The sequence below is a fragment of the Gossypium raimondii genome, chromosome 7 (genome assembly GCF_025698545.1).
Source record: "Gossypium raimondii isolate GPD5lz chromosome 7, ASM2569854v1, whole genome shotgun sequence".
In the NCBI taxonomy this organism is placed as follows: Eukaryota; Viridiplantae; Streptophyta; class Magnoliopsida; order Malvales; family Malvaceae; genus Gossypium; species Gossypium raimondii.
In genome coordinates this window covers 19,862,327-19,874,982 of record NC_068571.1, presented here as the reverse complement: position 1 = coordinate 19,874,982, position 12,656 = coordinate 19,862,327, and the positions used below count along the sequence as shown (strand labels likewise).

The 12,656-nt window shown below is 32.9% G+C and overlaps 1 protein-coding gene across 1 annotated transcript; it reads right to left on the bottom strand.

The window, feature by feature from the left end:
- Positions 1–1,023: 1,023 nt before the first annotated feature.
- On the bottom strand, positions 1,024–4,315 carry LOC105799642 (uncharacterized). Its single transcript, XM_012630315.2, has 2 exons — positions 3,991–4,315; positions 1,024–3,425 (listed from the first exon to the last, which is right to left on the bottom strand). Exon 2 carries the CDS (start codon positions 3,309–3,311, stop codon positions 1,200–1,202), a length of 2,112 nt encoding a protein of 703 aa, XP_012485769.1. The 5' UTR covers positions 3,312–3,425; positions 3,991–4,315; the 3' UTR covers positions 1,024–1,199.
- Between the last annotated feature and the right edge of the window lie 8,341 nt (positions 4,316–12,656).

Sequence of the window (12,656 nt, the reverse complement as noted above, 5' to 3'; positions counted from 1 at the left end):
AGGCCCATAAATCGTCTTTTTAAAAGAATTTTAAATTTCTTTTTAAAGATGATTTTCTAAGTCCCGATCACACCTAACAAAAAATTAATGGTAACTTATATTTTTTATTAAAATTCAACGGTTTAACAATAAAATATTCAAATTTTATCAAATATTGTGAAGTCAATTTTATTCAAAAGATGATTTCGACATATAAATCTGGTATAAAATTATAAAAGATAAAAATCATCTCATAAAAATATTTGCTACTTTTAGTTATATATTTCCCAATTGAATTAACCAATAAATTTTAGTTATATCCAATTGATTTATGACACAAATTCAACCATGGTTAAATAATAAAATATAGATCTATATATATAATTAACACATTTGGACAGAGACTCGACAAATGACATGTAGAGAGTGTCAACCGAGCATGCAGCCACGAACGACCTTTCATTTCATGGAAATTTATATGAAGACAAATACAACAATAGAAACTATGAAAAAAAAAAAGAAGGGGCCAAAACTCATCAAAACTTTTCACAGTTAAAACATATGTTTATTTCTTCGTCTTCATTTATCGTTCATGTGCTTTCATATGTTAAATCAAGAAGCATAAAACATCAATTGGCCAAATATAAAGATCAAAATTGAAAGAATAAAAAAGAAAAAAAAAACCTCGGTACCATAGGAATCAAACCTACTCTTACCCTTATATTCTAATTTTCATTTTTCTTAAAATATTCATATCCAATATCTATATTTAACAGATAATAACTGTTAATGAATATACTGATATAACTTTCTAAATTTTTTTAGAAGATTGAACATCTGTGTCGAACATATGCATATACTTGAGTAAAGCAGCTATCACCTGCACCAGCCAGACCGCTAGCAGAGGAAGACCTTGTGGATCAAACATGCTGCATCGGTTCTGAGTTCCAAAACTAACAAGAGATGTTAAAGCTTGTATGAACAAGAACATTTTTTGGTAACCAAAAACATTCAACAGATTCAGAATTGTAGATGCATAGGATATTGATCCTCAGCAATATTACATCCTCTAAATTCATCAGGAATTAATGTTTGCATTGGCTGCTAAACAAAGTGTGAAATGTTTGTACAGTCAAATCTAAATTCTGTAAGAATGGTAAACCAAATTCCAAACTAATCATGCTTTTTTCTGTATCTTTTCATGCATGACAAGGTTAATGTTAAGCCTTTGCTTCTGTTGCAGCATGAAGAAGCTCATCTGGAGTTGCAGCCGGGTCTAAGTCCCAACAATTATTGGGTAAATCACCGGATTCTCCTTGAAGTAACCACGAAGGAACCTGGTGCGAAAAGCGGAACATCTCTTTCCTCGGTATCCATCTAATTGCATCCTTATTTGTATTTCTTTGATATACTGTCTTGAACCCAACCAATTTGACAAGGGGAGTAACACAAACTCCAAGCTCTTCAGAGTAACCATCAAGCACCTCCACCATCTCATATTGATGCCTCACATCATCGGGAGTCAACCTGTTCCAATCTGGAGACCAATTCCGATACACAGCCCAAATATCTCCACTTTTGGGGAATATGCGAACGCAGCCTCCCCTTCCAGCCTTTTCTCCTCTCAGAAGATGAGAGAAAATGTTGACTTGATCAATAATGTCAGAATTCCAAGCCCTGAAGTGTCCACAAGATTTAGAAAACCCAGAATCCACCCAATTCACAGAGCCAAATTCGTTATCAGTCTTGGAGCTCAAGTAAGTAATGAGAATTTTAAATGGTTTTACAGAAACAACCTGGCGAATCAAGCAATACAATCGAGGCATACCATCATCTTCATCATACAGTGCCCATATTTGCTTTGGTTTGAAGCATTCCTCTGACCTATCTTTGTCAAAATCATGAAAGTCAGAGTCCGGAACAGTAATTGAGACCGGTGCACTTTTATTTGATGCTAATTGATGAACAGAAAAAGTCAAATCTGATATCTTGGGAGCCTTTCCGGCTGCTGGCAGTTGAACTCCTTCAATGCCTAATTTAACTGCTGAGGCTGCAGCAGCTGCCTCTGAAGCCAACCTAATCTCTTCCAATTTCTTCCGAATTTCAGTCCTCGCCTTGTCAATTAACAACTTTCTAGCATCAAACATTGGTTGTGTTAAGCATCGCCTATTTGGAGGTTCACTTGGGTTGGAAAGCTTTGGATCAGGCTCAACACCATGTCCATTTGCTAATCCTGCTTCTGAAGGTTTCAATCCCTTGTCTACGTATCCACTTTTAAAATCGGAATTAACAATAACCTTCCTTTTCTTCTCAACTCCACCAGTCTTAGATCCTGAAGAATCATTATAGCCATTGAACAAATTTGGAATTGTCGGCGTGACAATGTTTTTCATGGAATGTTTTCCATTGGCACTTGACTTCACCTTTGACCCTGCTCCTCTACCCTCTCTGTTGGTCTGATAAACAGAATCAGTGGAAATGGCAGATACTCCATTAAGGCTCATGATCCCAGTTGAAGTTCCAGAGAATGAACTCCACTGAAATGACATGTTAGAAACATAATCATACCCATGCCCAGAATGATAACCTGAGACCACATTTCCAGTAAAAGCAGCAGCATTCGTCGGGATGTATGTGACCCCATCATATCCATGACTTGCATATCCATTATTCGGCACATAAGACCAGGGACAATAGGGGAACGAACCATTCACTGGAGCAGACCCAGTTTCAACAGCAATGAAAGTGCCACGGCAGTTCTTACACGAAAGTCTCTTATTGACATACTTCCGAAGATACTCATACTGAACTTTACAAGATGTGCATACAGTCCAAAAAGTATCAAGTCTACCTTGTGAGGTTGAATTCAAAGAGTTGCTTACACCAGTAACCCCAGAGGCATATGTTGGAGTTTGAACCACTCCCGAAGGCATCTTTTTGTTTCTCTTGATATCATAGGCACTTTTCTTGATTTTATCCGACAACAAAGTCCACGCCTCGGATACAAGTTTGAAAGCCCCATCAGCTCCCACACATTTATTCTTATCAGGATGAAGTAACACAGCCATCTTTCTGTATTGTTTCTTCACTGCCTCTTTATCCGCAAAAGGCTTCAATCCAAGAATCGAATAATAATCAATTTCACCATTACATTTAGTCTCCCATGCAACATAAACTTCGAAAGTGGACACCATCTGTGATATACCCTCTAATTCAGGATACAACGCTTTAGCCTTTATTGCATAATTCTTAGCACCTTTAAAGTCTCTTTCACCAAACCGCTTCTCAGCAATCTCTTTCGCTTTAAGAGCCTCCGCTTTGTTCGCTTCCATTTGGAAAATTCAAATGATTTTCAAAACCAAACTCTTGAAACAAACGTTATAGAGATCCCAACATGATAAACCATAAAAGTAGCTGAATTGTCATATTCAACCATTTCATTTTTCCTGCATAAGGTCATCAAGAAGACATTTAGATCTTTTCGCAAATCAAGCTTCACATTTCCAAGTAAAACTCTACTCCACCAAGTCATGCAACCTTCAAACAAACTTAAAACCAAATTACTTATCCTTGAATTCAAGATCTTAACTTTTAAGCTCTGAGAAACCACGGGATGGGGAAAAAATGATGAAATTTTTAAGCTAAACCAATGAATCATCAGAGTTAAGCCACATTCAAGCATTTTTTAGAGTTGGGTTATTCCATATCTTAGAGCAAAAAAGGTATACATTTACAGTTAACTTCCCTTCCTTCTATCATTTTTCTCAGTTAAAGAAACAGCTAAATTTGAATAAATTTGAAAACCCAAATCCTCTAATTTCAAAGCTAAATAACAAAGAGCAAATGGATCCAAGTTCAACAGCTCAAAAATATTTAATTTAAGTAATTTAACTCATAATTTTAACTAAAGGGTTAAAAATTTTTACAAAATTAAAGTGTATAAGCAAACATTTACGCATAAACTACAGTTTAAAATTTAAAAAAAAAAAAACTAAACTAAACTAAACTCACCGAGATTTGAGCAGCAATGGAAGCGAAGCAAGACGCAGATCGCCACGTGTCCTTTATAGCTTGAGCAAATCAAGGTTTTGAGCTAATTTTTGAATCTCAGTGAAGTTAAAAAAGGAAACGAAAAATCAAACTTTTGTTTTTTGCGGGAAGAAATGCACTGAACTAAGTGGAGGGAAACAAATTAGGGTTTTCAATTGGGAATTTGGAGGGATTAAAATTGGCGGCGAGGAATTGGGATTCGGTCGATCGTCGATCAGAAAAATGGAGGGTGGGCGAAAATTAATAAAAATAAAAATGATAATTTTCAGTGAAAGTAAACGGTGTTAATAGTATTTAATGGTAGAGGAGCTATTTTACACTCTGATGCGTAATACGCACAGTTATATTTTATTTATATTTATATTTTGATATGAAAAATAATTATATATTTTTGTTAAAATAAAAAGACAACATTATTAGGTATTGCGATAATTATGATATTAATAATAATAGAAAATAATATTTGTAAGGAAAATGTTTGGTAGCGGAAAAAAGTACAGTTGCGTAATTTCCTTTTCGGTTATTTGTGTGTGTATTTTAGGTAATAAATTATCAGAAATTTTCCGGGTAATTTAAATGATTAAATTTTATAAGTAAAATTATTAAGATGGTTTATATTTTAAATTAAAATAAAAAGTTTATTAATGCATAAAATAAATGATAAATAATTAAATTAATATAAAAAGTTAAAATCTTCGGTTACTTTTTGTATATTTGGTACGTAGAAGAAAAGCAAAATAAGATTCATTTATTTCATACGTTATATTTCTTTAAGTTTTCATCATAGTACTTTTTTTCTATAAATATATAAAAATCAAAGTTAGAATATAGCTAATAATTTTCATTATTTTCTTAAAAAAGTTATTCTTATTATTTTAATTTTAATTATCTAAATCTAGATCGATCAAATTAGAAATCGGTAGAGGTATCAGTCTAAGAAAAATTTTAAATCTATTAAATTAAGAATCATGTCAATAAACCAGTTAAACCAATAATTGAAATGATTTTTATTTTTATTTTTATTTTATAAATTTTAATAATTTATTTAATCAAACTTTTTAATCGATTGGATCGATGAACCAATAACTGATTGATTTAAATACTAGCTAGATTCTAAAACTTTATTTTAACTTTAATTATTGTATTTTTTTTACAATTTACGAAGAGATTTTTGGGAAACTATATAACTTGGGTTATGAAATTATTTTTAGTGACTATTTAAGTGGTTGAACTACGGTAAAATCCGGTGATTATGTATCATTTTAGCCTATGATGAACAAGATACTAGCTAAATTCCATGGAATTTGCATTAATAAAACTTTAAATCCATCTAGTTTCAGTAGATGATCCGTATATATTATATTCAGTATAAGTTGTTTTACATTATAATCAAGTTAAATATTGATATAAACTTCAACATATTTATGTATTATTATCTTATTCGCCTAAATTTTATGCTTTTAAAGGTTTAACCACTTATGTACTTCTATTAAATAGTACTATCGTACTCCTGCCTAGTGATCTTTTTCGCGTAATTATCTTGATTCTTTACTATTCACTAAAGGCTGAATGAGTTAAGGAGTGTTGATAATGTGAATCCTATACGTATGATATTGTGATAGGATTATGAATTTGGCTTAAAGAATGTACAACGATAAGTGATGTAAGGTCGCAAGAAGTAAAGTTAAGTACTGAAATCCCTATGTTAGGGGTAAATTTTAAATATGGATCAGGTAAGTGTGGTATTAACATTAATGCTGGTGTATACCCATATTGGAGATGGCGGTATGTGAAACGAATTGTAAAAGTGAAAATATGAAGAAAAAAAATGATCAAATCGTAAATTTTGAAAAGTACGAGGATCATTATGCAAAGCATTCCAAAAGTAGAAAAATATATTATGGATTAATTTTCATTAAATGGATTGGAATATGATTTGGTGTGATGAAAATAATTTGTGACTTGACAGTGATAAGTGCTAAAAATAACATGTTTTAACCTTATTTTTAACGCGTTTTTGGGTGATTATTCGATGTTAATTGTGAATTTTATGCTCCTAATCCTTTAAATTCATGTTTTGATACTTAATAGAGCATGTGGGAGCAAAAGTAGCGAAAAACGAGCAAAAACCAAAAAATTTGAGCAAGCTACATGAGCTATACGAGCTGGACCATTCCACACGGCCTGGCCACATGGTTGTGTGACCCACACGGGCGTGTGGTAGGCCGTGCCGATTTCACGGAATTACGCACCTAACTACTAAAAATTGTGACATTCTAAGACGTGTATATGATAAAAAATAAGAAAATAGGAGGGAGTCGTCTGAGAATACTCAAGAAAATAACTCAAAAAACACCATTGAAGCCGATTTTGAAGCAGATTTCTATCAAGATTGAAGATTCTCAGTTGATTTCTTAGGGGATTATCATAAGTTTCTTTATTTCTTTCGGTCATACTGTATCTTGGATGTTTTTATTTTCAAGCATGAACTAATTTTCTAAATACCTAAGGAGATGAACCTTATGATGGATTATGTCGTTTGAATTTTTTATTTTATGCAATAAATTCTTAGTTTCTTGTTCTTAATTATATGTGCTTAATTCTTGGTTTAATATTTCTAGATTATTGATCTATGTTTGATGTGCTTAAATCGGTGGTTGAATAGACCCTATTTAAGAGTAAATCTTGCGTAATTGAGTGGAGTTGCATGCAATCCTAGAAATAGGACGGCATAAATATACCAAATTAGAGTTAAATCTAATAGTGGAATCCATAGCATGAGTTAGCAGGGGTTTTAATTAGAAAGAAATTTCAATTAATCAACCTAGAGTCAGTTGCTCTTATGCTTGAAAGATATATTTGCATAATTTAGGGATTTCTACGTAGCAAGATACTAAGTAAAGAAATTGCATAATTTAAATTGGTAGTGATAGATGAAATCTAGGTGAATTCTTTCTTAGTTATTGTTTTGCTTCTTGGTTATTAATCGGTTATTTACTTATTTTGTTCTTTGTCGTGTTCGTTAGTTAATTAATTTAGTTAATTTTAATTTTTAATCAATCACTCGAATTATTTGGTTAAATAATAGAAAGACAGCAATTACTAATATTTTTAGTCTTCGTGGGAACGATATTTTTGCTCACTGTAGCTATACTATTAATTGATAAGTAAGCTTGTCTTAGTCAAAATTTTAGTTAGTTCTATGAATATTAGACCCCTTCTTCCCTACTCATGCGAACGAGGGAGAGAAATCAACAATTAAAGACAACAATCGAATAAAACTAATATGCGCGGTGTTTGCAAGTGTGACAGGTCAGTTTTAATATATTTGTACAACGCGATACAAGAGTATTCCGAGGATCGAACCCAAGAGAGTTGGATATTGAACAATTTCTCGCTAACGAGTATGCAAAATGGAGAGTCTAAGCAACTAATCACAGAAAATTATATTATGGCAAATCATAAAGTCAAGAGTGATTACACTAACCTACTATTTAGCTACCAATGACTAAAATGTAAAATGTGTGAAATTATGAAATTAACAAATAGATAAGAAACGGTGATTGATTGATCTCGATGTGGTTCACTTATCCATGAATTAGGGATTCAAATTGCTTAAACTCCTAAAATGGTTCCATTTTACCTCTTGGTCTCAATTTTACCAAGTTGGATAAGTAAGTCCGGTTTATCTCTCGATATCACTGGCCAACTCGGGACTAATGAACCAGTGCTCAACAAGATCTCCTCTCGATCTCACTTACCTAAATATTCCCTTAGGGTTGTCAATCCTAAGTTTTTAGGTTCATTCAAATTAGTCCAATTTATTACAATTTAGTCCCTCATCCAAAAAATCAGCTCGCCATATCTTTATCAACCACCCCTTTAAAATTTTAATTACTCATATGAAAAAATAAACTAACAAATATAAAATTGGAGAACATGGAAGCCATTAAAGAAAAGCTTAAGAAAAATGTTAAAGTTTGGATTTTTATGCAAGAGAACTTAAAGGAAATGTAAAGAGAAGCATATTACATAAAAATCTAAAGTAATAAACATAAAAGGAACTAGCTTTAACAGATTAATATAAAAAGAAACTGAAATTCATTAAACGAAAACTAAAAATGTCATTACAACTAAAGTAAAAGGACTAAATTTGCAAATAAACCTAAGCTACAGTGTTAACTACTTTAATTAACTACAAGAACACTAAGAGCAAGAAGAAAATGTAGAAAAGATAACTTTTACAGCTATGGAAGATGAAGAAAAATGAAAACCCTAGAAAAGTGTAGAGAAAAACTAAAAAAAACTTAAGGGAAAACTAGCTAAAAACTAAGCCTAAATGTCTCCCTCTCCTTAGCCAAATTTGGTTATTTTTAGCAGCTAATTTCTGACCCTCTTTGTACCCAAAATGCCCTTTAACGGGCTTTCAATGATTGGTTCTTCAGTTAGATAAATACTACGCTTAACGTTATTTTTTGTCCCCTCACAATGTGGGTATCGCGATACCCAAGGATTGGATATCGTGATACCGTCAACAAACTTGACTTGGGGGGCCTTCAATGATCCTGGCGCACTATCATATGATGTCATGGATTCTTTCACCCATGGTCTTACTCATTATACTTGGCTGTCATAGCATCTTTCATTTATGGTCTTACACCGCAACTTTATACCTTATACCGTGTTGCCATGGTGTCTTTCATCCATAGTCTTACGCCATATACCTTTTTACCTGGTACCATATTGCCATGGCATCTTTCATCCATGGTCTTACACTACGTACCTCATACCAAACTACCATAATGTCTTTCATCTATGATCTTATGCCATATATCATCGTCACGATGTCGCCCTGAAGGATTAGTCGATACCGCTGTTGCGATAAATACCATTCCTTAATTTTTATATCCAGAATCCTTCTTCCATTACTTCCTTTACACCACTTAACATTGATGCTCGAACACCACAGTGTTTCCTCTGCAAGGCCCGGAGCTTCACCCGAGGTAGTATCTAATAGGTTCTCTCCTTATTTCCCTTCCTATCTTCATCTATCTCCTTGAGGTTTTTCCCATAGTCATGCAATACATGCACATACAATCATATTTCATGTTTATGCAAACATGACATACTTAGACAACATATATCATAATAACATGTTTGGAGTCTAAAAATCACATGAAACCTTATCGCCTCCATAGCTTATCCTTATCTCTAACACCATGTAACAACTCGTTTTTAGTGAAATCGGAACAGTGGTTTTAGGACCACAAATTCTAGTTTGGAAGAAAATTTATTTTAATATTATTTTAGGGTCTGCATTATGATACAAATATCGTATGAAAATTTTGTTGAGAAAATTTTACCGATTACATGTTTAATTTGATGAAAAAGTCCAAATTGCATAAAGTGCAAAAGTTGGATTCTAATAGCTAAAGGGATCAAATAACTACAGAATTCAAAATTTAAGGTCCTTACATGGCAAATAGACCATTTAGAGGAGTTAGTAGATAAGTATGGTGATTCATCATTGGAAAATTCATTAAAAAAAGGACTAAATTGGAAAGAGAACTAATAAAAGATGATAAAATAATTAAATAACAAAATATCATCATTTTATATAATCTTTCCTAAAAATAAAACATGGAAACCCTAACCATGGAAACCTAAGCTCAAGCCAACTTATTTTGCTTAATTAGGTATGTATTCTTGTCCCTTTTTAATGATTTTTATATTTTCGAGATCGTAATAGCTTAATTTAACTATCTCGGGGATTAATTTGTAAAGTTATGAAAGTGTTAGGGTTTTTCAATGGATGAGTATGTATGAATTATGAAGTTTGATGGTAGAAAACTAAAGGTTGTTGATAGATAAACAACTTTTGTAAAGGGAATTTTGATGAAAATATGATTTAAGGATTAAATTGAAAAGATGTAAAATTCATGGAAAAAATTCTAAATTTTATGAAATACATGAGCTGCTAATGTTTTATGTAAAAATGGCTAGGCTTGGAATAAGGATTAAATTGCATGAATTTCATTTTCCGAGCCTAGGGACGAAATCGTAATTAATCAAATGTATAGAGGAAAAATGGTAATTTTTCCAAAGATATGAATTGGATTGAATTGAATATAAATTAATGTTAAATTCATTCATATATATCCGAATAGATTAAATACAAATTTATATCGTGGAAAAGAGAAGGTAACGGATTAGTAGCTTACAAATCAACGTACAATTGTCGAGGTAAGTTCGTGTAACTAAATTGAGAATTTATATGTGTTAATTGGTTTGTATGTATGTGATTGTATTATTGCCATGTATATGAAATTAATCACATATCCAACAATGACTGACATGTTGAAAAGTGGGATGAAAGATAGATGTGTATGAAACTTGCTTAATGACTATGTACAATTGTGAATATGAGTTATTACATGAACTTAATGACTAACATGCTTGATGAGGATATCTGTTTAGGCATTTGGCCAAATTGATTTGAGCATGTTTTGTGTGCTTACCTTAAATGTGAATTAAATGGTAAGTTAAATTCCATGTTATACGAACTTACTAAGTTTTAAAGCTTACTCTATTTTTTTTTGTTTTGTAGTAATTCGGAAGCTCATTGGGTTGGAAACTTGGCGGAGATATCTCACACTATCCATCAGCTCATTTTGGTATAAGTAACAAACTAAATTTTGGTTATAATGGCATGTATAGGCTAAATTGGGCCAATGATGACATGTAAATATTTGGTTGAAATTAGCCATTGGTATGACTTGTGATTGGTATAGTTTGATATGTATATTTATATAAGGCTTTAACATGTTTGATGTATGTTTGAAGTGAATGAATGATGGAAGTCACATAGGCATATTGATGAGTGGTTTAAGATAGTATAATTAGTAAAATATGCATATAAGTGTGTATGATTTTTTTGATAAGTTTGGATATTTGAACATATGAATTAATATGTCATGCATAAGACTTAGTTTTGACTTGGTTTGAATGACTTGTATTGTTTTGTGAATGTATTAAAGTGTTAATGTAGGTGGAAGACAAATTGGGTGAGAAATGTGGCTAAGAAATGGCTTATTTTCGTCCACACGGGTAGAGACACGGGCGTGTGTCTCAGCCGTGTGTGACACACAGCCTAACACATAGGCGTGTGGTTTGGCTGTGTGTCCCTTGCATCTTTAAAATTTCAAAACAGTATATTCAGATATTTTCACACGGCCTAGCACACGGGCGTGTGGCTTGGCCTTTCGACCCTTGCACCTATTTAATTCAAGTCAGTATGCTCACACGGCGTAGCACACGGGCGTGTGGCTTGGCCGTGTGACCCAAGTCAGAGAGCACCCTAAATGGGACATGGTCGTGTGTCCTATTTTGAATGTCCACATGGCCTGAGACACAAGCGTCTCTCTTGACCATATGAGACACGGCTTGGCCACACGGGTGTGTATCCTCCTACACTTTGGAAAAATTTTGTTATTTTCTGAAAAATTCTCTTAGTACCCGGTTTAGTCCCAACTTGTTTCTAATACATATTTTGGGCCTTGAGGGCTCATATAAAGGATAATATGATTGATTTATGATTGATTTTTTATATGAATGTGAAATGACATGAAATGTCTGTAGTTGATCTATAAACTTCGATAATGCTCCCTAACTCTATTCTGGCGACGGATATGGATTAGGGGTGTTACACACTAGAGCTTACATTCTTCTGGCAACAACTTACAACCAAAAGTTTACTGGTTAAACCCACACTTCATCTTAAAAGCTTAAACTTTAATAAGCATGCGAAACCTTTAAAATGATTCTAAATTCCTTGACTTCATTTCTTTAACCTTTATGTACACAAAAGGATTAAGAACCTTACCAGCTTGCTAGTTTCCTTACTCTTCCAGCTTAATCCTCATGAAGTCTGCTCCATGCAGATCCTTCCATGGCCTTTTCTTCTTCAAAACAATAGAAGAAGGTGAAGAAGAGAAAATGAAACAAAGTCAGAAAGAAAATCATTGCTAGGAATCATCTCCCAGCTATTTATAGCTCTTCCTGTGCTATTACCACCCTTATGAGAACCATCCATTTCTAATTATTATGTCTCCCACTAAGGAACCAGCTGGTTCCATTCTAATCAAAGTAGGTTTCATTCTCAACCTTGTCCAGTTTGGTTTCCATCTTTTCTATTTCTTCTAATAGAGGCTGCCAACTTGCGATCTCTTTTAGTTTAATCCTTTAATTATTCTTACTTTTGGGTTTATTGGAATCTGGGTGTTACAATATTACCTATTCATAAAAGCTTTTGATATGAATTTCATAATATGATAAGTTAACGAACTATAAGGTTTTAAGTTGAGCCCTATAAGTTGATTTGCGTTAATTAATCTGTTAATTGAATTAAAATGTAGCTTGAATGAATTGAAAAAGACATGCTTAAGAAGGGTTAAAAACTAACAAAGCATAGGATAAGTAAGTTTATCCATTGATACTTACTAAGCTTCTTAAGCTCATGCATTAGTTGTTTAAAATGCGTAGGTAAAGGACCTTGTTTGAGAAACATGAAGCTTTGTTCATGAGCATCGCAGCACCCATCGAGTTTTTGAGGTTGTTCTTTAATTATT

What these genes read in the sequence shown, in the direction of transcription:
- LOC105799642 (XM_012630315.2), bottom strand. Translation starts at nt 3,311, where the DNA reads ATGGAAGCGAACAAAGCGGAGGCTCTTAAAGCGAAAGAGATTGCTGAG.